This window comes from Ursus maritimus, unplaced genomic scaffold (assembly GCF_017311325.1).
Source record: "Ursus maritimus isolate PB19 unplaced genomic scaffold, ASM1731132v1 scaffold_4, whole genome shotgun sequence".
Classification (NCBI taxonomy): domain Eukaryota; kingdom Metazoa; phylum Chordata; class Mammalia; order Carnivora; family Ursidae; genus Ursus; species Ursus maritimus.
In genome coordinates, this window is record NW_024426552.1 from 55,489,417 (window position 1) to 55,516,141 (window position 26,725).

Genomic DNA, 26,725 nt, shown 5'->3' on the forward strand with positions numbered 1-26,725 from the left:
AGTGCCTCCTTAAATATTATGCCCTAGGAGTCTCTCCACCTCATCCTAGTCCTGGCCCCAAGGGGAGCTAAACTGTAATCATCCAGTTCCGGTGAAGATTTAAAACAAAACTGATAGAGCACATCTTAGCATTAAGATTCTTGAACTTAAAATGAGAATTATGATTTTTCATTAGCCCCCAGTGCTGTGCCCTCCAAATCCCACCCCCGATATGCAGCTTATGGAAAGTTATGAAGGGGAAGTTCTAGTCAGAGGAGCGTGAAGTTTCTACTCATGTTAGGAGTGACTGTAGTTGTCAACTGAAAGTCAAGTGTAAAGATCTTTTCTCTAGTAACATACTAAATATCTGTTAATTCCAATTCTTCATTCATCATCTCTATTTTCACAAGATATAAATAAATTAATGCATGTGGAACATTTAGCGCAGAGCTGGCGTGATTGAGTGCTCAGTAACTAGTAACTATTTCTTTCAGCAGGAGGATAATGGAACTCAGGAAACACTTATCACTGAAGGTCACTCCATCAGCAACTCTTCATTATTTAAAGACAGAGTCAAGCTAGGTACAGACTATAAACTCTACCTCTCTCCAGTCCAAATCCACGATGATGACCGGAAGTTCTCCTGCCACTTTATGGCCAGACCTGGCAAAATCTTGAGGAGTTCCACCACAGTCAAGGTTTTTGGTAAGAGTTTTTTGTTCTCTGGGCTCCCTGCCATCTTCCTGTCCATTTCTCCTGCCTTGCTCGGCCCTGGAGGGAAAGTGCCCTATTAACTGGAGAGTAGCCCCCCTGTGGTAGCTACTGTAGAGCTCTGTTCCCCTTGAGACTGTCATTCATATTAGGGGTGAGGATAAGGATACAAGTTAAAGAACGATGATTGAGTTGATAGAATAAAATCACACAGAAAGCCACAGACTGGCCAATTTCTTGGTGACCACTCCTTATTTACAACTTTAATGTTTCCTGAGAATACTGGAAATCTCTTTAATTATAACTGCCAAAACCTAATTACTTCGTAGTCTAATTGTCTTGGTTGCTTGCCGGAGGAAGGCGGAATAGGGACAGTGTGAGAAAAGGAAAATGATAAACACAGCCCCAGAAAAACTGCAGGAGTCTCCCCACCCCCAGCAGGGCCAGCTCCTCAGCAAAGGAGCCTGCGGGGATGGCTCTCTGTCCCTGCATTCGCAGAAGTGTGGAGCGGAGCTGAAACATCCACCGTGGCCACACTCAAACTGCGCAGACTCTGCAAGGAGTAAATTTGGGGGAAATGTGAAAATCCGATCTTGCTCAGTGGGGGGTGGCAATATTAATAAATACAAACCCCTGGCTTTGGATTTTTTTTGTCTTTGTCACCAAGAACTGTGTTTTTTAAAAAGTCATTTTTAAATGAAGGCAAAGAGAAAAGCAGTGATGTGGATGAGCAATTAATTTTTTTTGCAAATGAGGTGAACGGAGAGAAAATAGCTTCACAAAATCTAAGGGCATGAGCTATACTAGATTTTCCTTTAGTTCTCTGAATGACTGGACAAGTGAATAATCTTTGTTTTCACTTAGAATCTTACTGCATTATTTTTAAAGATCAGAGAATTCAGTGTTTTGAGGGAAATGCAAATCCTGTGGTGCATAAAGATGGAAGCAGCTAGAGCCAAGATTTCTGTAGTTTGAAGTCTTTTGCTAATAGCTCTTCCTATATCTCTCTCCGGTCGCCCTCCATTCCTCCCTCTCCCTCCATCTCTCCTTGGGGGGCGGGCCAAGAGATAGTCGATCACCCCCGATTATCAGGTTGCCTATGAAGCCCAAACACTGCTCTGTGAAGAGGTGGGAAAGACTGTTCATTTCTCATCGATATCACCCTCCGCTCATTTACTGGGGCGTGACTGTCTTCGACCCAACATGAAACTGACTCATCCAGCCTGACTTTTGGCAAATCAGTGAAGGCAGCTATCCAGGATGTGAAAAGAAATGTCGATTCTAAGTTAGGCGACCTATGTCCCATTTGACCAGGGTTTTTTGCACCACAGCTTGACCTAACTGCCTTGTCAACCCTTAAACCGCTCCTGGTATCTCTCTGCGGCGGATACTTCCATCTTCGTCTTGAATGCTTTTCACTCTTTCACGTCTCACTTTTCTGGCCCTGTTTGTGTCCACATCTCTCTCTGTGTTTCTTCTTTGATCTCCTTTCAGTGGATGCTTAAAAATAAGAGGTTCTGCCTGCTTGTTCATTAGAGTTTCCCTGCTTCCTGTCTTTCCCCTTTAGCAAATGGGCCAGCCAGGCTGTGCTTGGCTCATCTCATCCAGTCCTTAGACGACGTGTGTGCCACCAAGTGCATATTACAGTGGCCCTGGCATGGAAGTAAAATACTTGTCTTATTCAGAACCTACTCAGCATCCCTTGGTGATTCCTCAAATAGAACAAGCCAAAAATAAAAACTTGAAAACTTTGAAATAAATACTCAAGTGTAGCACAGACCCACTCCAGCTTTGATTCCCTAAATCCAGCTTGTTTCTTCTTCCTTAATTATGCCTCCATACTGTAACAGAACAGGGACCAGAAGCTTCCCCAGCTCCCTTGCTACTTCCTGCCCCTCTCTCACTAATCTCCTCTGACCTGACTTTCCTTAGCAGGGAACCTGCCATCACAGGTTTGCTCCTGCCCCCTCCTAAGCCCTAAATCTGATTGTCTTGAGCCTCAAAAGGAATGTCTCTCTAGTACCCTTGCAACTTTCAGTAACTGTTCTTTCTTTCAGGTCCTTCATTCTAGTGGTATCTGTTGCTAATATGAGGCCAGAATACCACTCCTCCCATTAGTGTTGTAGGTGTATTTTGGTTTGGGTTCTGCTAAAAGAAAACACTGAGACAGGATTTAAGTTAAATTAATTTATTTGGGAAGTATTTATTGAGGGAATTTATGGAGGGAAACCTCAGAAGAGGAGAGGAAAAGCCAAGGAAGGGAAGGAAGAGAATGAAATGTACACGATCACGCTGGTTACCAGTGTGGGCTCAGACTCCCACTCCCACTGGGGAACTCTGGAAGAACACACATCAGAGTTCTCCCATATATAGGCAAGGAAGTTGGGGTATTATCCACCAACTCCCCATCTGCTAACACCATTAGCTCTCTAGACTTCCAGTTTGCCCTACTTGTGGACTAAGTGTGCTCCCATAAATCCTTAGGAGGGACTCATTAGGTATGCCCAACTAGAGGCCTTCAACAAGTAAAAGCAAGTGCCAAGTGAATGTAGCAGACACTGACAGCACCTGTGACAGGCTTACTACTTATCTGCCATCAAGAACTGACTAGAAGCCACTTCAGTTCAACATAATGTACTCAATGTCTGTTTTGTGCTGGGCACTGTTAAGTGCTAGAGATGGAGAGATGAACAAAACAGACTGGCTTCTAGGCACTTACAATCTAGCAGGACATCAAAATCACTGAAATATTCTCTGGCTTTCTAAGATCTGCATTTTCCATGAAAATGTAAATTTCTTAAGGATGGTGAAGTTGATCTGTGCACCATTGTTTCCTAGGTATCTAGCATACTGCTGGGCATGCGGTGGGTGTTTAATGAATATTTGATGAATGATGACTTTTACGCGTGCACACACAGACGCACACATACACACACACACACACACACACACTAGTGGCCAGGTCAGATGACAGTCAGTGCCACTAACTGTGTTTTATTTGCCTTTAAGCTAAGCCAGAAATCCCCATGATTGTGGAAAATAACTCTACGGATGTCTTGAGAGAGGTGAGTCACATTACAGCCTTTGAAAATCTATAGTATAATATGCCAAGGTGTGTTGTGTTGCATCATTGTCCAGAATGTTTTCTCAAAGGACCTTATTCCTTGGCCCTCAGTCAATTAATTTCTGGTGAGGAAGAAGGGAAGCTGAGTTGATCCTAGAAACCAAATAGGAATCCTTACTTTCTGACTTCGGACTCTGAGAACATGTGGTCTGTAATCCTTAGTCCTTAAATTTTCTGAAAAAATAGTGTCAATAGTTTAAATTTCTCCTTAATAAAAACTGGAGAAGATAGTGAGAGAAAAGTAGGACAGAAAGCAGTGTGAATCCTGGTGTAAGAATGAGGCTTTCGCTCAGCTGCATTCAATTTGTTCTAATCCATTTCCTATACCAGCTTTCCTATAGTTTTTATTTGGAAGTAACAAGAGGAAAGATGCCCTTCTGTACCTCCTTCAGAACCCTGGCTATTTCTCAGGCAATAGGAGAAGGGGCAGGTGGAAAAGGAAAATCGAGTAGGGCCATCTGACTTCAGTTTCTTGTAGGTAGTTCCCAGCTTCAAGTCATTGGGATCTGGGCTCACTTGCCAGCTCTTCTTGCTAGCCGTGACCTTGGGCAAATAACTTCAATCTTTGTAGTCAGATTCTCTATCTCTATGATGAGCATAAGAAGGGTATCTGCATATTGTTGTTGTTCTTAAGAATTAAATAAAATAACGTATGGAAAGTTTTTAGTATAAATATGGCATATATTAAGCGCTCAATGAACATTATGATTTTTGTTATATTGTTATCACTATTAGTGTTAATCAGCTGTCCTGGGGCACTTTGACTTAATTCAAGCTTTTCAAAATCCCAAGTTATAAAATAAATATCCCCATGAATTCTCCAACATTTCTTGCTAAATGGGATGAGAGAAAATTACACTCATAGTCTAGTTTCGTCTAGTCCTATGAACACTAAATAACTTATGATTTCTGATCCCACTGAATATCAGTCATTTAATTTGATAGCTGCATACAAATCATAGCTCAAACTCTGTGGGGTGGTTTTAGATGAGAATACACTTGTGTCTTCTGTTGATTTTATGTGTTAGTCTCTTAGATAATTGCTGTTGTAGTCCTGAGTATATAAAGGAGATTTAAAATTTTTTGTTCTTCCACAATTAATTCCAATTTTATTAGTGGACTTCATTTCAAAAGTTTAAATGAAACAGTCTAATGGCACAATGTTTGATAGGTGTTTTTGTTCTTATAAGGATTTCTTGAAGGTTCTTTATGCCAATGTTTACAGGTAATAAGGACTCAATCCAGATATGGAACCATAAGATTGGATCCAAGAATTCCAGTTAAAAAGAAAAAGGACTTTCTCTTACATGTTATCAGATTTCCTCTTCTGTACCCATGCTTACCTCGGTTCTGACTGGAAAATCAGAGAACCTTCCTTCCTGGGGAATTAGTGAATAATCTCTCACCGACTCTACATAACCAGCAACAGGACACAGCTTGTCTGTGGATCTTTTAATATTTTGCCAAACATTAGTAATTCTTTACCCTAATATTCTTAGAGTCCCCATTGTATTTTTAATAGCTTCTTAACTCTTCAAAGTCCTTTCACATGCTTTTATCATGTTTTGCTCTCAGTGAGCCTCTGAAAAAGGTAGGGCATCAGTCATTTTACAGATGAGAAATTGGGGCCTGGAGAGTCTATACAACTGACTGAGTCACTAATAAAGGGCAGAGCAAGGATGAGAATTTAGCATGCCCGATTCCAGGCAGGATGGTGTGATGAGAGGAGCCCATGGTTCAGGGGCAGAGAGAACTAATGTCCGGTCCTAATTTGACCACTCCCTGGCTACATACCTTCATCCAGTAGTTAACCTCCACGAGTCTCAGCTAAGTCACTTAAAACTGGGATCAAGATTAATATTTCATGGGATTCTTAGGTGAATTAAATTTATGCACAGTAATGGAGTACATTGCGCATAATAGATGTCTTGGGAATATTTCTTTCCTCCCACTATTTATCATTCACCTGTTCTCTTTCACCCATCCCTTCATCTGAATATATATATTCATAAATCTCCTGTGTGATTGATTTTAGGAGACAGTGTGGGATAATGAAAAAACAGAACATAGATTGCAGAATCCGATAGACCTGGGTCTGAATTCTCCTCCATCACTTATTAATTCTGTCCCCTAGGACCTCAATTCCTTAGCTTCCTCATCAGTGAGCAGGGACAGTGATCCCAGCCCCCCAAGAGTAATATAAAGATCAAATGAGAGAACATATGCAAATTATCTACCATCTGGCCACCATAAGTGTTGGTTAATGGTAATTTCCATCCCCCCCTTCATTCCTTAGAAGTTAACTAATTCAACATGTTCATATCGGATGCCTACTTCGTCTTACATATTCCTGACACCAGCAGCCCTTGGTGTTAAAGTAATAGGGATTGGGTCAGTTATGAGTTATGTTTTCCCAGCATTACTAAAGCGATAAAGTTTATGGTTAATTGGGTTTTTCTGAAAAATAGAAAAGCCCCCAAATTATCCTAACAATGATGCTTCTCAGGCTTTGACAGCCAGGGTTGTCCAAGGAGAGGGTCACACCTGTGGCTGTCATATTCTTGTGAGTTTAGGGCGAGGCTCCACCAGGGCCCCAGCGTGGCGCACAGCCTCGCCCCCGCTGCTGAGCTGGAAAGGGAGTCTTTACTGAAGCCACGGGGCCCCTTCATGTACCAGACTTTGTATTCCAACAAAAGATGCTGGCCTAGAGAGCATCAGCCCGCAGCCCTGGCCCTGCGTACCCCACTCTGGTGATGCAGCATAGGAAGGCACAGGAGAGATGCACGGAAACTCCAGGGTTTACTCCACAGTTCAGTCTTTCCAGGAGCCACGCGTCTCTATTTGATGCCCTGCCTTGTGTTTCAGTGCCATCATCTCCGCGGGGCTCGTCCTCGTTACTCTCTAACTTCATTATGTTTGACAAAAGTTAGGTGAAAAGAAATAGAAAAAGAACTACCTAACAGGAAACAGGAAACAAAAGTAGTGGGGTTAAAATGCCTGAAAAGGGAGCGCCTGGGTGGCTCAGTAGGCTAAGTGTCAGACTCTTGATTTCAGCTCAGGTCATAATCTCAGGGTCATGGGATCAAGCCCTGTGTCAGGCTCCACACTCAGCTGAGTCTGCTTTTCTCCCTCTCCCTCGGCCCCTCCCCCCGCTCATGCATGCTCTCTCCAAAATAAATAATTAATATTTTAAAAAATGCCTGAAAATGGAGAGAAGCTAAAATCATAAGAATATGTGAAGCAGACACCATAATCTAAAAACACAAATTACCATTCAGCAGCATGGCTCTGGTGGCTGTTTGCAGATTTTCATAGTTGCTGTTTATTTAATTGTGATTTTGCAAAGCCTGAAACTTTGTGGATTCTTTGTCCTTCTTAAACACCATTTCAAATGTAGGTGTGTGTACTTAAGATTAGATATTAGAGTTTCTTTTTTTCTCCTTCCATCTATCCATCCTTCTGACCTTCCTTCTTTTCCTTCCTTCCTTCCTCCCTCCTTCACTTGCTTTCATTTTCCTTTCTTTCTTTTCTTTTCTCCCTTTCTTTCTTTCTTTCTTTCTTTCTTTCTTTCTTTCTTTCTTTCCCTCTTGCATCTTATGACACAATAAGGCTCTGATTTCCAATGTCCAGCCGTGGGACTCCCAGCGGCCATCATCATCATTTGCAGTGGTGAGTCCCTGAGCTTTCACCTGAGCTGGAGAGAGCCCTGAAAATGGCACCATACCCCTTTGGGAATCCATATGGGAAGTGAAATCTCTAACGTCAGGCAAGTTTCTAGAACAAAGGGAGATTATAAGCCTGCAGTACAGCCTGGGTTTTTCACAAGCTTGTGCTTGGACTTGTGCTTGCTCTACAAACGGCGCACAGGGAAGACAGCCGTGGCTGTCAGAGCTGCCGCCAGTCCAAGAACAAGCACCAAGAGAAAGCCACATACGAGTAAGGACGAGCGAGGCAAGAAGACATTGTTACACCAGGATCTTGTCCGCTTTCTAGAAAGCTGATGCCCATAAAGGGCTTGGGCCTATTTACGAGATAATGACAGACTGTATTTATTAGCTCTTGTTTTCGCAGCTCCCATCACCCCTCACCCCACCCCCAACCCAGTAAAAAAACAAAACAAAAAAAACACAATAGGTTCTAGAGGAATCATTCAAAATAAAAGTCAGCTCCAGCATAAAGGCCACAGTCCTCACCAGTTGGTTTTATTCTATTCCTGAGTGAGCATATTAGGCATCTTCTCAACAGCCCAGGGAATTGTTCTCTCCCTATAGACTATTAGGTTCCCTTTTTTCAAAGCATCTCTGAGTATTTAAAAATGAACATTAAAAAAAAAAACCCTCAGGGAACAATTGGCATGCAGCCAGCATCTCAAAGACAGGGATAAAATCCCACACGTACTGCTCAAATGGACGAGTGGTCTGTGGGGACAAAACAAAAGCACCCTAAGTGTTAAAATTGACCTCAGAACTTAGGAAAGTGTTCTCTGTCCTTCAGTCTCCCAGGCAGTCACAGTCCCTCATCTTTTCATGGTGAAATTTTTTTTGGCGGGGGGCGGGGAGGGATTCTGTCTCTCTTCTGTGTTCACACTTCTCCTCTATCCCTTTTTCTTTCTCTTTTGGTTTTTTACCTCTGTTCTTTATTTCTCCTTCCTCACCCCATCTCGCCACCTTTACTTTTTCCTTTCTGAGTTTCTCTCATCTGTTCCTCATGAGCTCCCTCTTTAACAGACCTTAAGATGAAATTGGATTATGTTTTAAAATATTTATGAATAAGTTTCTATATCCTCTGTTTTTAATGTTTCATCCGAGTGAGTTGAAAAGTCTTTAATTCTCTCTGTGCTGATTACACATTAATGACGTATGTGTTAGGCTGGTGAAAAGACATACAGGATTCAGACAGGTTCTGCTGGTGACACAGCTTTAATACGAGCCGACGATACAACACAGCACTGGTGGGGGAAAGACCTGCACTGGATGGGGCCTGAGATCTCAGGCGCAAGCTTCTATGTCCTTCCACAGCTGGGCCCCAGAGAACGAGCTCTGTACCCAGTTCTCAACTCACCACCAGGATGTGTGCAAATGCCTGGGCCCCAGGAAGCCTAAGCTCGGCTCCTGGTGTGGTCTCCTAGAGTGAGCTGGTCACGTGGGCACATTCCAGTGACCTGACCAGCCTCAACTATCAGAACCCTCGGCTCCACCAAAACCAAGTGCAAAGCATAAATCCCGTTAGTTTCACTCATCAACACGACAGGATGGTACATTCTGCACCCAAACTCACAGACCCATGGTGACAAAACAACATTTATCTTCAGTTACTACATTTTGAAGTTTTGATCAGGACAGCTTTAGGAACCCTGTAGGTAAGTGTTGGCTCAGTTGACACCTGTCGAGATTAACTCATTCTATGCACTCTTTCTCTTAAAAACAAAGTACTTTTTATTTACGCTAACGTGGCTCTTTGCTGTGAGCCTCGAGTCTGTGTTTTCAGAATAGATGCCTCCCGGGCTGATTACACAAAATGGAAGGGATGAGCCATGGCCGGCTGCTCCTGCTCCCTCTGACAGGCTTCCTTCTCAGCCCTCACCTTCCACTTCATCTCCAGGATGGCCCTCTCTACCTCCTCCAGGGCTCGCTCTCGCCTTTCCACTGCCCTCTCCCGCCATTCCACTGCCCTCTCCCTCCTAAGCACCTCCTTTTCCCTTTGGCTGGCCCACAAAGCCAGGGCCCCTACCTGCTCCAGGAGCCGGGCCCAGTCACCCTCGATACCCATGGGGAGCTGGGGCCCCTGGGGCCTCGGGTCCTTGCGCTGCCCCACCTGACCGTGGCCGGTTTTCTCCAGCTCCTCTCTATGCATGCTCTTCAGATGTTTCCGCAAGGCTGTGGTGCCCACGTTAACCCCAGGGCCACGGCTCACCTGCCTGCCACACAGGCGGCACGTGGCATATTGGTTGGGGTGGTGGCCAGCACGAACAGGGGCCAGGTGGAAATACTCCCATACCTCAGAAAACCGGGTCCCCTTGTTGTGCGGCGTAGGGGCGGGCATGGCACTCGCGCAAGGGCCAACCAGTTCTCCCTTCTCACTGACTGCCTCTTCCTCCTTCATCTCTAGGTCTCCTTTTGCCTTCATCCTCGTTCCCTCCTCTTCTTCCTCTTCCCGCCTCATCCTTTCTCCTCTTCTGTAGCTTTCCTTGAGCCAGAAGCCTTGGCTGAACCACAGCTAAAGCGAAATGAGTAATTGGGAAGGGACTGTGATATCTCTTGGGGATTCACAACAGTGGTCAAAGTCTGGCTACACCTGAGTGGTGTGATGTTTCCTCCTGTCTGCTTCACGGGAGAGTCAGGGTGAGTCAGAGCCACACAAAATGGCCTCTGAGGCTCCCATGTACATTCCCTCCAGGCCCCAGATATGTATTGATCCCTCCTTGTCTAGACCAAAAAAGGCAAAGCAAATGAGTCCAGAAGTCACAAAGTTCTTCAGTGAATTCAGTGTTCTCTACACCAAGCACCTCCACGTGCGTTTTTGAACATTGGAAATTTTGGGTTTTCTCTTCCCTCCTGGATGCTTCCACTGTTTCTGTGCTCCTGGATGCCTATAAATGGGTTCTGGAGGCTCCGAACCCTCAGGCTCTTCTGGACCCCCAGGGCTGGGGCCTCACTGGCCTTCCTCAGAGTAGGGAGAGGCACTCCCAGAGAGATGCTGATTTGGGAGACACTCACACTTCCTGAGAACTGTTGCACCAGGTAATCCAAGCTCTGGGTCATAAAGTTCCCAGTGTGAGGTCAGTTTGCCCCTAGAGAGTTCTCTCTGGGGCTGAGGTTCTAAGCATTCCGAACAGTAGACTTAGCTGTTTTCAGCAGGAGGAGCTGGCCCACACAGGAGAAAGAGGTGGAGCCCATCTCCGCAGACTGGTCGCCCGACGGTCCTCAGCAAGTAGCTTACACTGCACCTTCCCTGGCACCGTCACCTGCAAAGCCGAGAGCTGATAAGACCTTCCCCACAGCAGCTTACTCCAGATGTTTGCCTGATACACCCCATTGAAATGAATAGATGGACAATTAAATCACACTGTGAAAAATAGCCAGACATCTCTCTCCTTTTTGGGGTCATCTCTTAAGTAAAGGAGAGCCTTATTCGTCAAGCTTTGCAACCCGAAGAGTTAGGAAACACTCCCACCCCCAGCCCTACAAGGGGGTACTTACAGGCAAGCAAGGCTCCAAACGTGTCTCTGAGGGCTCTGGTGCCGGGTGAGTGCTCCTGCAGGCTGTGGGGAGGGCACCTGCACTTCCTGTTCCCTCCCACGTCCAGGGAAGCCTCCTTCCCAAGTGGGTGTTCCTGCCTGCCCTCACACAGATGCAAACTTTCTCTCCGCCCCCCTCCCACCACTGAAAAACAGACATTCCTGGCACAGGGCTGGTAATAAAACAGTAAGTCAAGCACCTACAAGTCTTAGCTCTGTTTCCAGATAACTCTATCATCTGGCCTCTTAAGCAAAGGAAAATATTGAAGGGGGAAAAGGGTGAGATTTCAGTAGAGAAACCACAGGCCTCAAGGACATCTGTGCTTTCAAGTATTTGTCCAATTGTTGGACCGTGAATCTCAACACTGGGTTTGGATACTGTCAGTGGAAAAGCCAAAGAACTTGTAGGGAAGGGAAGATTAAGTGAAAAGAAACCTCCCAAGTTTAAAGAAATATGACAAGTTGAGAGACTGATTTGAGGCTGCTTTTTATTATATTATGTAGCTAGAACTGGAAAAGCTGAATTGCTGTTGGCTTGTATTCTCAGAGTGAAATAAAAGAACAGTCACGGTTTAAGCAAAAATTTTATATTTACGTAAATGCTGCAAATATATATATATACACACACATATAAGGACGGAGAACCTACCAAGAGGAGACAGGAACATTTTGAAGAAGGTGTCTGTGGGAGAAAAATGCTAGTTATAGAGGAAAAGATAGAAATGGCAGAGTAGAAAACAGATCAAGACTGAAAGATAAATTTCAAGTAAAGAAAGAAGGTTGAGGGGAGGAAAGACTCCAAATAGAAATGAAGAGTTGGCAAACAGATAGGGGAACTTTTTTTAAAAAAGATTCCTCTTTCTAAACTAAAAAGCTAATTAAAAGAAAAAGATTCTAGGGAAAGCCCTTTTGAAAAGGTTCTGCCCAAATTTAGGCAAACTCAATCTGGGCTAATATACGAATGGTCAGCATTCCAGTATTTGATCTGTGGAAAAAGGAGATGATCGTGCTTACAGCCAGACGTGGGTTCACTCTTCCTGACTTCTCAACCTCCTCATGCTCCAGCCTCCCGCTGGCTTCCCTCTGCTGCCAGGACGACGTGCCCAACTCCCGCGTAGGCCTATGGATAGCCTTTTCCGGCTATCCGTCTTCGTGGATCACCCACTACTTTCCACCACAGCCCACCTGTGGAATCCAGGCTCATCTCTTCCCTGTCTGTAAAATATAACTCCATTCTCTAACTTATTCCCACAGTTCACCCTTCTGTGCTGTCCTACAGCACTGCCTACGTCTTTCTGCATCATTCTTTGTGCTGTTGTGCACATATTCTGTGTGTACTTAGAACAGTGTGTTGGAGAAACCAACTCTTTGGCTTGTCTCTTGGGTGCAACAGCCACACATTGAGTGAAGGATTTTGACTTCTCAACAGAGGGATTGTGTGTGGACGTTTGTAGGCGTGTACACACAGACTCTTGTCCGTATTTACTTCATATATATATGTTTTTAATTTAACATGTTTTTCTTCTTACTTATTTGGAAGTTCCCAAATAGCAATAGCTCTGTTTGCTCAGCAAAACCCTATAAACTTGATCTTTCATAAGAGGTTTGACTTCAGTTTGAACTAGTTAAGTCTGTGGCTTTTCAATTTTAGAGAGACTTGGAGGGAGGTGTTCAGGACAAGAACCACATTCTGAAACAAAAATCTTGGAACACAGTCTGGAGGTGGTAGAGAGTATTTGAAATCTGAATCACTCCATAAAATCTGAATTCAGAGAATCCACAAGAGTTAAAACTTTTTAATATTTTTATTAAGTTGACAAGAGATTTCTTCAGTAAGCCTGTAGACTTTATAAAATAATGGAACCCTTACTTGTTCCTGATATTACCATATCATCATCTTATGGTGGGTTAACTGAGCATGGAGAAAATGAGTCATGACAGTGGTTAAAGGTGAGGGCTTCAGAGGGGAGGTGGGTGGGGGACTGGGATGGGCCGGTGATGGTTATTAAGAAGGGCACATATCGCATGGTGCACTGGGTGTTATATGCGAATAGTGAATCATGGAACACTACATCAAAAACTAAGGATGTACTGTATGGTGACTAACATAAAATAATAAAAAATTATTATTAAAAAAAGGTATTGGCATTAATAAAAACGTTTACCACTTTTTTTTTTAACATTTCATTTCCTGTAACTCTTACATTCCCTTCCTGGACCACCTGAAGATGAAGATCGATCTTTGGCATTTTATTGGATTAAATAAATTGAACTTTCTTTCTTCTAAATAAGAATATATTTTAGGGGACCTGGTTTTACTTTTGATTTTCCAGGACAAAAAGTGACACAATGTCATGGATTTGCATTGCTGGTGAGGCACGTGTCCCCACTGTCAAGTGTGGAATGAGTGGAAAAACTGGCAGCTGCAGTGTTCGGTACCTACCATTTTGGATTCCACAGATCGTCCCCTCTGAAAGTCTCATGATTTCCTTGGGCTTTTTGTAGGGATGTATGAGAGGGTGCTAAACTGCTCCTGAGTAGGACCTCACCAGAAAAATGCTACTTCAGTATCCTTAAATTTGGTTTCTCAACTCTGCTCAGGACCAGACTCTTTGGGTATAAGTAATCTGTGGGGAAATTGGCACACCAGGTTATTACATATAGTTCATTGTTCTTTACTAGTTAACTAGTGAATCCATCCATGTGGAAAATATTTGAGAACTAAGAACCAGGGCTGGTTGTATGTAAAATACATATATCTCTTGATGAGGAAACAAATAGCTATGAATGGGATTATAATTTTGCAGTGTCTCAGATAAAATAATTAGGGCCCAATAAGTCTTACTGGGTTTTTTCACCAGGCTGTTGAAATAAACTACCATCTCACAAAGAGCAAATACAGTGTTGGAAATAAAACATAACTCATCCTACCTCTAAGCTACCTGTTCTATCTCTTTCATATTTCAGTACAATGTGTTTTACCAGGAAACATCTTGGACTGAGACTGGGTAACATAGTTCCCAATTGTGCCATTGACTACATTCCCCTCCCTTTAACCATCCTGTGATTCGGTGCCTTGGTTTCCTCATCTGCCAAATGGCAATGATAAGGCATTCCATACCTGCCCAATAGGGTTGTTAAGATGATAAAATGAAAAATCAATTACATAAATTCTCTACAAGTCAAAAGTGAGATATTTACAATAATGGTTTCTGTGGTTGTTGCCACAAATCATACTTTACATTATTTTGGGAATAGAAACAATCAAAATGTGGATATCTTCTAGCTTTTAGTTTAACAGAATATTCTTTTCTCCTCTGCCTGTTAGAGCTTCCTCCATCTTTCTAGTCTTTGGCTTCCATTTAGTATTATTTTTCGTATACAGAGTTGTGATCTCTCTTCTCCAGAATCCAGACTTGCAACATTAGTCTAGTCCTAGATTCTTCTTAAGTTAACCTATGATTCCAGCCATGAATTCATGAGATCTCTATAGGAGACAGCCTATTTGTAGCTCACATTTTCCCATAACCTCCAAAAGGTAAACACAGCTTTATTGAAAGTGGAGAAAATCGTTTCCTGCCAATTTGCCTCATGTGACGGTTGGTGGGGATGAAGGGGTACCAGTTTCTTCTGAATTTGCAAATAAGCCTTTCTATATTCTGCCTTTACCCCCAGAGAACATTTACCTGCTCCCTGAAGAGTGTATTTCCCACAGCAAATCTCACGTGGTTTATAGAAGGAGGCTTTCCTCAAGGGGAAGAAGAAGGTAAGGAAATCAGTCAATGGAAATGGGTTTGGCAAAGAAAGAAAGAAAACAAAGAAGAGGAGAAATTGCCATTACCCAAGCTGATCTTGGCATTTAAGAACAGCTCTCGTTCCGAAACAAACACCATCTTGCCTACCAGATGCCATTTTCTGATACGGCATCTAGCGCCTCTGAGAGGAGTGGTGTGGGTCCCATTTTCCAGAATTAAGAAATACACCTGACTTCTTTTTTTTTTTTTTAAGATTTATTTATTTTAAAGAGACAGGGTGTGTGCACGAGCAGGGGGAAGGGCAGAGGGGGAGGAAGAGGGGAAGCAGATTCCCCGCTTGATCCCAGGACCCTGAGATCATGACCTGAGTCAAAACCAAGAGTCAGATGTTTAACCAACTGAGCCACCCAGGCGCCCCACACCTGACTTCTTTAACTCACATATAAACACTAATGTTTTATTCAGCTCTTAGTAAAAGCAGATCTTTTATATGAGGGTAAAAAAGTTTAATTCAACATACATTTATTAATAATTTCATTTAGTTCGAATAACTTAGCACCACTGCTTTAAATCAATAAACAAATACTTTCTACTTTTTCTTGTAAGGCTCTGAGTGGGGTGGGGTGGGGTGGGGAAAACTAGAGGAAGTATTCATAAAGGACTGGGCTTTATGACAAGGAACTCCTCCAGGAGGATTAAAAATTCCTGGAGAAGGAACACACATCGAGGCAAGCTCAGGTGAGAACGTACAAAGCCATTATTTTTCATAGGTAACAAACAGGCAGAACCTGCCAGAACGATCCCAACCATTTCCTGCCCAGAACAACAGCCCTTCTCCTTTTTCTTGAGCCATTTTTTTTCTCAAAGCTCAATATGTTTTCAACAGTAACTGAGTCCCATAGCTCTTGCTACATTATTATTTTTAACTGATAAAATAAAAAGCTCGTGCTGATGAACGATCGTATCGATCCACTTGATTCATTTTGAGACTATTACTGGTTTTGTTATTCACTTTGAAAACAATTCACCCATAATAATGATTGATGCAATCCTGAAATATCTCGTAAAGGTCATTACAGATATGTTCTGCTGTTAAGTAAGCCCTGGTTTGATGTGCCGGTTACCGTGCCAGCCACGAGGCCAGACGGTGTGGTACAACTGCGTTTAGTTACCTTGGGAAGTAACAACTTCAAAAACTAGCATTTAGAGCCTAAAGTGTAAAAAAAAGCTATGAGAGTTCAGAAAGTTCTGGCCTACAGTGACAGATGGTTTTACATTAATTTCCTGCTGCCATGTATGCTATTTGGAGGTTGGACTAACAGTGGCAGTTAAACAGTTTCTATTTCTGAAGGAGACTCACAGGACCCAGAATGACAACGGTTATAAATCTACAGCTTGTTTTAGGAAAGAGATACAATATAACGACACCATTAAAGTAAGGATATACATCACATGTATGGATTTACAGCAAGAGGGCCAGTGAAATTAGGCACGGGGTTCCTTTTAAAGGGCGGATGACCAATATGGCACGGAACACCTCAGAAGTGGAGAGCCCAAAATGGAGTCTTAGCTGAGGTTGTTTTATATTTTACTTAGGCATATTCCTGCTATGTAACCAGACTCAACAGCAGGGCCTTCCCAGGTTCTAGCCCAGGTCAGGTGCAAATCATCAATCTCACTGTTATCAATAAACAATGCTGGTGAGCTAGGACAACCGGCCTCCAGCCCCCTCGGATCCATGGTCACAAATAAAGCAACACTATTAATCAATACATTTTGTACCTTGACCATGGATCAATACCATGTATGAGCTTGAGCAAAACAGTTTAGATGAACAGTTTTGGCCGCTGGAGTAAACCCTCACTGTGCAGAAGCTGTGGTTTGACCATTTTCGACTCTTGTTACTGTAAACTGAACCGTCCCCGGCCATGCCTTGACATCATTTTATGGCTCATACAGAAAACACTGGTGACTGATCTTGTTCCGAATCTGTCTTGTAGAAATACACATTACTAATGAAGAGAGAAAAGACAAAGGTGGATTTTTGGAGCTGAAGTCTGTTTTGACAAGGGTGTATGGTAATAAACCAAGCCAATCAAACAACTTGACCATCTGGTGTATGGCTCTGTCTCCAGTCCCCGGAAATAAAGTGTGGAATATCTCCTCTGAAAAGATCACTTTTTCCTTGGGTGAGTTGACTATTTAATAAGGTCAGCCAGGGGTGGACAAGACTGCCATAAGCTCAGAACACTTTTAATTAGAATAAATAGAACACTCATTATTTCCATGGTATTTTAATCTCAGAAAACTCTTTACACAACTCAAAATTATTAAATTTCATACTTCATACTATCAAAACTTTTTTGACAAAGCAAGGGGACTCTGCTTAAAAGAATTTCTTCAAATAAAAAGCAGCTGATTCCTGTTTCTGAGAATTTCTAGCAAATATGGCAATTTTTTTTCCAATTTCATTAATAATAATTTTTTGTTTATGTACCATATAATGAAAATTAACAGTAATATACTGATGATCAAAAGAGATTCTTAAAATCCTAAAATCCCTTCTGAGTCACTAAAAGCCTTCAATTATATATAGCAATTATAGTTTTAATGCTTAGGAATGGATAAGCCATGTATGAGATATAAATAGCTTGAGGATAAGGGCTATAGCCTAATGATTTTCATGCCCCTAGGTTGAAACACAGAATTCGGCACACTGAAGATTTTTATGACTTGAAAATTGATATGTAGGATCATTCTGCTTATCACAGCATTTGATTAGCCAGAATATTCACTACTCTAAACCTGACCAAATAATGGAGATTTTACTACATAAAAGATGTGAACAAATGTCTCAACAAATACAGTGACCACAGATTGCCTATAAAAAATAGAAGTTCGTAATGACAACTATCAAACATGCATATATGACAGTTAAGTCATACTTAAGCAGATTTGTTAGCCATTATTACAACTCTGCTGGACCATTAACATCGTTTACCAACTTCCTGTTTTCAGAGATACTGTAGTCTGTAACAAACTCATAAAACCCAGGATAGCTTATAAAGGAATGTTACCCTTTGTTTCAAGGCCACTGTCTGTGTCTTGGGTCCTATCCGGCCCTTTCACAAATTCAGGCAGTTGGTTCCTGGGAGTCTTGGATGGGAAAGGTATGTGGCTCAATGCAAATCCATCCCTACTATTCAGCAGCAGGTGCCATTCTGAATCTGGGACAAGTGGCATCATGCCTATAATGCTCTGTGTGTGTGTGTGTGTGTGTGTGTGTGTGTGTGTGTGTGTATGTGTGTATACACACACACACAATCTCCCTGTGAACTTTGAGTTAATCATTCAGAAATGGTCATGGGTTTACACCAGAACATCCATACTCAATTTTGTCTAATTCCCTCTGAAGTAAATGCACTTCCTTTCTAGAAGACTGGACACAGTTAAGGGCTACAGTCTTGGAATAGGGTAAAGGTAACTGGTTCTCACATAGATTTGCCAGTAACTTTGGCAGACTAAGGACATGAGCTAAAGACCAAACAACCTTAAATTCCTAAATCCCATCACAGACAGAACCATGTTTGAAAGTCCAATCTTTTCTGGATGTTAAAACTGAGCTTTTCTTGGTTTAAAGATTTTTTTTTTTTTAGAGCAATTTTAGGTTTAGGGTAAAAGAGGAAGGTACAGAGATTTCCTATATACCCTCCCACACATATGTGTGTTCTCCCTCACTAGCAACTTCACTCACTGGAATGGTTCATTTGTTAGAGCTGACACATCATAATCACCCAAAAGTCCATAATTTACCTTAGGATTCACACTTGGTCTTGTACATTCTACGGGTTTGCACAAATGTATAATGACATGCGCCTATCAGTGGTTTCAAACAGCCTTAAATTTTCACTGCCCTAAAAATCCTTTGTGCTCCATCTATCCATTCTTTACCCCCAACCCCAACCCCAACCCCTGGCAACCACTGATTTTTTTTAGTCTTTACAGTTTTGCCTTTTCAGAACATCATATAGTTGGAATCATGCAGTATGTCGGCTTCTCAGATTGGCTTCTTTCACTTCATAATATGCATTTAGGGTTCCTCCATTTGTCTTATGGCTTCATAGCCTTTTTTTTTTAGTACTGAATAATATTCCATTTTATGCATGTACCAGTTTATGTATCTGTTCACCTACTGAAAAACATTTTGGTTGCTTCCAAGTTTGGGCAATTATGAATAAAACTTCCGTGAACATCCACGTGGAGGTTTTTGTGCGGGCATGAGTTTTCAACTCCTTTGAGTGAATACAAAGGAGTACAACTGCTGGACTGTAGGTAAGAGTATGTTTAGTTTTGTAAGAAACTACCCAACTGTCTTCCAGAGTGGCTGTACCATTTTGCATTCCTGCCAGCAGCAAATGAGAGTTCCTGTTGCTCCACATCCTCACCAGCATTTCATATCGTCAGTGTTACGGATTTTGGCCATTCTGGTAGCTGTGTGGTGATATCTCGTTGTTTGATTTTGCATTTCTCTGATGACATATTATGTGAATCGTCTTTTCATATGCTTATTTGCCATCCATTTATGTTCTTTAGTGAGGTGTCTGTTAAAGTCTTCAGCCTATTTTTTTTTAATCAGGTTGGTTGATACCTTACTGTTGAGTTTTAAGACTTCTTTGTGTATTTCGAATAATAGTCCTTTACCAGTTGAGTCTTTTGCAAATATTTTCCTCCCAGTCTGCGGCTTGTCTTCTCATTCTCTTGAACTATGCTAAGTTTTAAGATCAGAAAATAATGAATAGTTTTAGGATAATAAGGAAGGGCACTGATCCTGGCACCCAAAGCATACCATAATTCCAATTTTACAGGACAACCGTTGATTTAGTATAATTTTAGTTTCTGAGCAGATGGTTATTTTTAAATTGTCAAATGAATTTTTATCCTTTGTTATCAAATATTAAAGCCAATAAATCTTGAAGAGTTCAGTTTCCCAAAATTATAGCTTACATTCTAGTCACATTCTAGCATGTATCTTTGGGAATTATTTAGAAGATGCAATTGAGCCTCTGTAAAGTAACGTCATCGCTGGATCATACTCCCTTCCTTGTTGTGAGTCCTTAAACACTTACTTCCAAACGGCTTTCTGCTTGTGGTAGTACTGCTGGGTGCTTTATGAACCCTGGGAAAACTTCTGATGCCTTGTGCAAGAGTTATTGCTTTATCAAGACATTACTGTTGACAGATATTGAGATGAAAATACAGAAGAAAAACCTAAAGTACAGAAATTCTGAGAATATTACAGAGCAAAAAGATTTAGTAAGAGGAGAGGAGCTTTTGTTCCCCTTTGTTCCCAGAGAAGAATTGGAAGCCTGCAAGCTGACAGTCCTCTGAGATGCTCCCTTCCCCACCTACCTCACAGTCTTCCAGGAAGTTCAAATGCTCAGTGATTCTTATTCTAGGAAACTTGGAAGAGGAAAGGGGTCAGGGTAGGGTGATCAGTGGCTCATCACTGATGGTACTTTAGCTGTAGAGTACCAGGGCCTACAGATTCCTGTGATTCAACAATAAGTATATTTTTTAAAAATTCTTTCCAAAATATCCTACCCTGCTGTTACCAAACCCCAAGTTTGACTTCCCCTTGCTCAGTAGGTCAATACTCAAAAGAGGAGTTTTGATTGGAAAGGAATATGAGCTTTATTCAGGAGGCAGGCCACCTGGGAAGAAGGCAGACTCTTGTCCAAAGGCCAATTCCAAGATTTCTGCTTGGCCCAGGGCTTTTTAAAGAGGTTCAGGGCAGTTAGTTGGTAAGGGAGTGCAGTGGTCTGTAACATTTCTTGGTGATGTGTGGACTTGGTGGTCCCAGCTGGAGATGTTATCTCAGTGCTGGGGGGTTGTGCAAAGGGGTCTGCTTCCTGTTTCAGGAGGTGTGGGAGTGTTCTGTCCTTTCTAGAAAAGAATGCAACATCTATAATATTCAAAGGAAAGGTAATCAATCACATGGCCTAAGGGCATTTGCTATAATTTCAAGACTGCTAGGTTAGCAGGAGGGGCTAAGGTAGCTTCTCTGCTAGCCTAGCTTATCAGAATGTCTAAAATTATAGCACTATAGGGTCAATTTTCTGGCATATACAAAGAGTTGTGTAGTTTTGTTTTGTTTTGAGGTGGAGGTGATTTTTTTTTAATTTTAAAACAAAAGTTGAGTGCAAATACCCCCTGGGGTGGGTAATGTTCTTGCTGTTATCAGCTGTTATTCATCATTAAATGGATTTCCATTTGGGATAGAGAGAGAGTTAAGCATTGATGAGTCATGTGTTAGAGTGTGCATGTATATTTTGGAATATGGAGAAAGGATTAAAAAGGGATATCTCAATAGTGGGGTGAGAAACCACCGAATATTGAGGCAGAATATGCCAGACAAATACTTCCTATTTCATGATTTTTCTCATACCCTGACTGATCCTAGGAATCCTAAGGACTTTATCAGTTAAGGACTGATCAGTTAAGGACTTTAATGTACATAGGAATCACCCAAGGATCTTGTTAAAAAGCAGATTCTGATTCACTAAGTTGAGGTGGAAGGGCAGGGCCTGAGAGTCTGCATTTCTAACAAGTCCCTAAGAGAGGCCCTGGACCACATTTTGGGAAGCAAGGATCTAGCAAGGCCTGAAGTTCAGTTCATTTCTAGGGGGACAAGCTAAGGGCTGATTTGAGCTCTGAGGAAGCCCTAGAACTGAGCAGCTGCTCTGTGGGACAGACACACACCTGTCCACTGCTGCCCTCGAGGGTGGTCCTGAGCACTGCCAGGCCCACTGCAGAGGGCACACTCAGAAGCAGATGACGTTGCTTTAGACGAGCGGCTGAATCCCTTACAACACGATGGCAGATGTAATGGTCTGAAACTGGCTGACATGTTTCTGCTTAAGTTCTGCTTTTGAGTTTTGGGAAATAGTTTTTTTCTGTTAGGTTTTAGCCACTTCTTTCTACACCCCCTGAGTTTTGTTTTGACCAAGGCAGAGTTTCTACTTTACAGGACAAACTGAAACCAGAAGACCAGAAGAACGTTTTTTTTGTTTTGTTTTGTTTTGTTTTGTTTTGTTTTGTTTTGTTTTGTTTTGGCTGCAGGTTTCATGTTAATAGCTATGCATCATTTTTGTTACAGGGCCAGGAGTTCATCTTAAAATACAAATCTTGCAGTAGCAACTTCCTAATACACTGTAAGGATATGTGTGCCAAGAACCCCTTAGATTACAAAGCTGTGTGGTATTAAATATGGCAGAATAATATCTTAGAATAGAAATATTCAATAAATGAAAAATAAACATTTCCCATTGTAGAAATCTGGAATTAAGCTAATCTATCAACATCTTCTTTCCCAGGAGTCAGCAAACATTTTCTGTTTTTATCTGCTAGTCAGTAAATATTTTATGTTCTGTGGACCATATAGTCTCCATCACAGTTACTCAGCTCTGCCATTCAAGTACAAATCAGCCATAGACATTACATAAACAAATGGACATGGCTGTGTTCCAATAAAACTTTATTTACAAACATAGGCAGAGGGTGGAATTCGATTTGTGGGCCATAGTTTGCCACCCTCTGTTCCAATCAATCTACAGAGCAAAACACCGAGGCGTTATTTTTCCAGGCCCACGCTTATTAAGGTTACAACTTTGGAAGATCATGCTTATTATGGACCATCAGTCAGATATGTACTTAAAGTTGGTCTTCTCTCTTTCAATGTTTAGAAGGAATCCATATGCATTCATTCATCCTCTTGCATTTGCCAGGAACCAGAAATACTATGAGAAGCAACACAATCACTTCTCTTGAGGGGTATACTGATGATGTAGAATAATAAGGCCTTTGCTAGGTTTAATATTGAGGTCTATGAGCACATCACAAAGATCCCTGGGATTCTTCAAGTTTGAGAAGGTGCATACCAGACAGTTTATGGTGGGAAAGTATAAGGAAACAGCATGTACAGAAAGCAAGAATCCATAGAGATCAGGTTGAAATGTCACCTGTTGGATTGAGGGTATGAAGTGGGGAGTGTAATGGGGGGAGGAAAATAATGATCAGATTTGAATGTCGTGCTGAAGTGTTCAAACATGTTTCAGATAGTATGGGTGGAAGAGGATGGTCATTCCACCAACCTATTTGTGTACTTTCCAGGTAACTTTCTCCCCACCCCACACCCACCTCCTCAGAGCTTAATAGCAAGGGATCATTTATATGATAACAAGTTAGAGCCAGCTGTAAGCGTCACCTACAGCCAACAGCAATAACAACACTACCAACACTGAAAATAAAACATAGGTACACCTCGATTACAAAACACAAATCCACTCCAATGTGCTATGTGCTATCAGTGACGTAACTTATATAATTATACTTTTCTCTTAAAATAAATTATAGAATAGAATCAATACTTTAATTTATAATTGAACAGTCCAAATAATTGACACAGCTCATCAGATGCGTGACACTATACCCAATGTCATTATATCTAGAAAATCACAAAACTCCCTAGCCTCAAAATCATTTAACCATATTTCACTCAGACCTTCCTGAAGTCAATAGATCCTTCTGGCATTTGTAAATTGTTTTATACTGCTCATAGGGCTATTTTACAGTTCAATAATGGGAGCTTTAAGGAATTGACATAAATGTACAATATGATAAAACAATATCTTCTAGCCTCTCTTTCATCCCTACCTGCCCACACACACACAGAGAAAAGTTACAGCCAGATAAAAATTTTCTGACAAAAACAGGCATTTTAGAAAAACCAATAATACCACTAATCTTAGGCTTATTGGTGTTTCTTCCAGTTGGATAGTTACATCATCGTTTCTCCTCTTGCCAATAAAATTTTGCAGGCTTGCAGATTTGTAAATTGTATGATTACTTTTCAAATACTTTGAAATATTAGCTGCTGTAATTGTTTTACCAGGGCTTGGTTAAATGTCATTTTCTCCAGGAAGCTTCCCCTGATTTCCCAATCTTGGCTGGTGCCCTTTCTTTGCATCCCCACGGTGCCCTACACTCAACACAGAGCCTGGCTCCCTGCCTATTACCTGTGCTTCTGGTCCTCAAAGACAGCCTGACGTCTTCCACCACAAAATCCTACCACCTTACATATAACAGACCTTCAATAATGCTTTCTGAGATGAAGATACAGTTGTGGGGGAAATTAAGTCAACACGTCCTCTATTACAATATTTTGTTCATCATTATTATCCATTTCATCCTCTCAGGCTCAGCGAACCCTTCCACAGGCCCTGCGCTTGAGGTTGTCCCATCGACCCTTGGCACCCGACCTTCTTCAGTCAACAGCGTATCGCCTACAAGTAAGAATGTTTTCACAGTCTTACTTTCTTTTATTTTTTAATTCTTTTTTTTATTTGAGTATAGTTGACACACAATTTTATATTAGTTTCAGGTGTACAACATAGTGATTCAACTCCTGTCTGTGTTATGCTGTGCTCAGCACAATGGTCACCACTGTCTGTCACCATACAACCCTGTTAGAACACCACTGACGGTATTCCCTATGCTGGCCTTTCGTCCTATGACCTACTTCTTCCATAACTAGAAACTTGTATCTTCCACTCGTCTTCACCAGTCTTGCCCATTGCCCACCCCCTTCCCCTCTGGCAACCATCAGTTTGTTCTCCGTATTTATAGGTCTGATATGGCGTGTTTGTTTATGTGTGTTTGTTTTTAGAGTCCACATATAAGGGAAATCATATGGTATTTGTCTTTTCCTGTCTGACTCATCTCATGTAGCATAATATCCTCAGGATCCATCCATGTTTTGGCAAATAGCATGCTCTCATCCTTTTTTAAGGATGCGTAATATTCCATCTTCCTTATCCATTCATCTATTGATACGGGTGGCTTCCAAATGTTGGCTGTTGTAAATAATGCTGCAATAAACATATGATGCAATAAACATCATATCATATATCTTTCTGAATTAGTGTTTTCATTTTAAATATCCAGTGGTGAAATTATTGGATTATATGGTATTTCACTTCTTATTTTTTCTTCATGCTGTCTCTCCACAGTGGCTGTACCATTTACATTCTCACTGTCAGTGCACGAAGGTTCTTTTTTCTCCTCATCTTCTCCAGCACTTGTTATTTCTTGTCTTTTTGATTTTGCCGCTCTGACAAGGCTAAGGTGATATCTCAGTATGGTTTCAATTTGCATTTCCCTGTATAACTTCTGTAGAAAAAAATGTCTGTTCAGGTTCTTTGCCCATTTTTTAAAAATTGGATTGTTTGGTTTTTTGGTGATGAGTTGTGTAAGTTCTTTATTTTATTTTATTTTTTATGTTTTTATTTTAATTCCAGTTAGTTAACATACAGTGTTGTATTAATTGCAGGGGTACAATATAGTCATTCAACAATTCCATACATCATCTGGTGCTTATCATGACAAGTGCATTCCTTAATCTCCATCACTTATTTCATCCCCTCCCCTCTGGTAACCATCAGTTTGTTCTCTATAGTTAAGAGTCTGTTTCTTGATTTGTCTCTCTCTCTCTCTCTCTTTTTCCCTTTGCTTATTTGTTTTGTTTCTTAAATTCCACATGAGTGAGATCATATGATATTTGTCTTTCTCTGACTTATTTTGTTCAGCATTATACTCTCTAGCTCTGTCCATGTTGCAAATGGCAAGATTTCATTCTTTGTTATTGTTGAATAACATTCCATTATATATATCACATCTTCTTTATACATTCATCTGGGTAAATGGACACTTTGGCTGCTTCCATAGTTTGACTGTTGTAAATAATGCTACCAACATGTATCCCTTTGAATTAGTGTTTTTGTGGGATTTTTGGTAAATACCCAGTAGCACAATTATTGGATCATAGGGTGGTTCTATTTTTAATTTTTTGAGGAACCTCCATACTGTTTTCCATGGCAGCTGCACCGGTTGCATTCCCACCAACAGTGCACTCCACATCCTTGCCAACATTTATTGTTTCTTGTGGTTTTGATTTTAGCCATTCTGATAGGTGTAAGGTGATATCTCATTGTAGTTTTGATTTGTATTTCCCTGATGATGAGTCATGTTGAGCATCTTTTCATGCCTCTATTAGCCACCTGGATGCCTTTTTTGGAGAAATGTCTGTTCATGTCTTCTGCCCATTTTTTAATTGGATTTTTGTTTTTTGGGTGTTGAGTTTTATAAGTTATTTAAATATTTTGGATATTAACTTCTTATTGGATATATCACTTGCATAGATCTTTTCCCATTCAGTAGGTTGATTTTTTGTTTTATTGATGGTTTCCTTTGTTTCAAAAGTTTTTTATTTTTAGGTAGTCCCAATAGTTTATTTTTGCTTTTGTTTCCGTTGCTTTAGGAAACATATCTAGAAAAAGGTTGCTACAACCAATGCCAGAGAAATTACTGCCTGTGTTTCTTCTAGGATTTTTATTGTTTTAGGTCTCACATTTAGGTCTTCAGTAATTCATTTTTAGTTTATTTTTGTGTTTGAAAATGGTTCAGTTTCATTCTTTCATGTGTAGCTCTCCAGTTTTCCCAGCACTATTTGTTGAAGAGATTTTTTTCCCATTGTGTATTCTTGCCTTCTTTGTCATAGATTAATTGACCATATAAGCATGGGTTTATCGATGTGTCTGTTTTCATGCCAGTATCATACTGTTTTGATTACTATAGCTTTGTAGTATATCTTGAAAAATGGAACTGTGATACTTCCAGCTTTGTTCTTAAGATTGTTTTGGCTATTTTGGGGTCTTTTGTGGTTGTGTGCAAATTTTGGTATTATTTGTTTTAGTTCTGTGAAAAAATTATGTTGGTATTTTGATAGGGATTGCACTGAATCTGTAAATTGCATTGGGTAGTGCGGATATTGTAACAATATTAATTCTTCCATTCAGTGAGCAT

The 26,725-nt window shown here is 41.2% G+C and overlaps 2 protein-coding genes across 7 annotated transcripts in view; one reads left to right on the forward strand and one right to left on the reverse strand.

The window, feature by feature from the left end:
- Positions 1–26,725, forward strand: part of CD96 (CD96 molecule) — an 88,170-nt gene that overhangs the window by 26,677 nt on the left and 34,768 nt on the right. For 3 of the 6 annotated variants that reach the window (XM_040621215.1, XM_040621213.1, XM_040621211.1), the window contains exons 4-8: positions 474–684; positions 3,700–3,755; positions 14,727–14,817; positions 16,807–16,995; positions 24,061–24,153. In XM_040621215.1, the coding sequence (XP_040477149.1) occupies positions 474–684; positions 3,700–3,755; positions 14,727–14,817; positions 16,807–16,995; positions 24,061–24,153 (640 nt within the window). The remainder of the gene's footprint in view (positions 1–473; positions 685–3,699; positions 3,756–14,726; positions 14,818–16,806; positions 16,996–24,060; positions 24,154–26,725) is intronic. The other 3 variants (XM_040621214.1, XM_040621212.1, XM_040621216.1) reach the window with 2 other exon arrangements.
- Positions 8,149–10,352, reverse strand: ZBED2 (zinc finger BED-type containing 2). Its single transcript, XM_008706602.2, has one exon. The coding sequence runs from the start codon at positions 9,974–9,976 to the stop codon at positions 9,323–9,325; it is 654 nt and encodes a 217-aa protein (XP_008704824.1). The 5' UTR covers positions 9,977–10,352; the 3' UTR covers positions 8,149–9,322.

What these genes read in the sequence shown, in the direction of transcription:
- ZBED2 (XM_008706602.2), bottom strand. Translation starts at nt 9,976, where the DNA reads ATGAGGCGGGAAGAGGAAGAAGAGGAGGGAACGAGGATGAAGGCAAAA.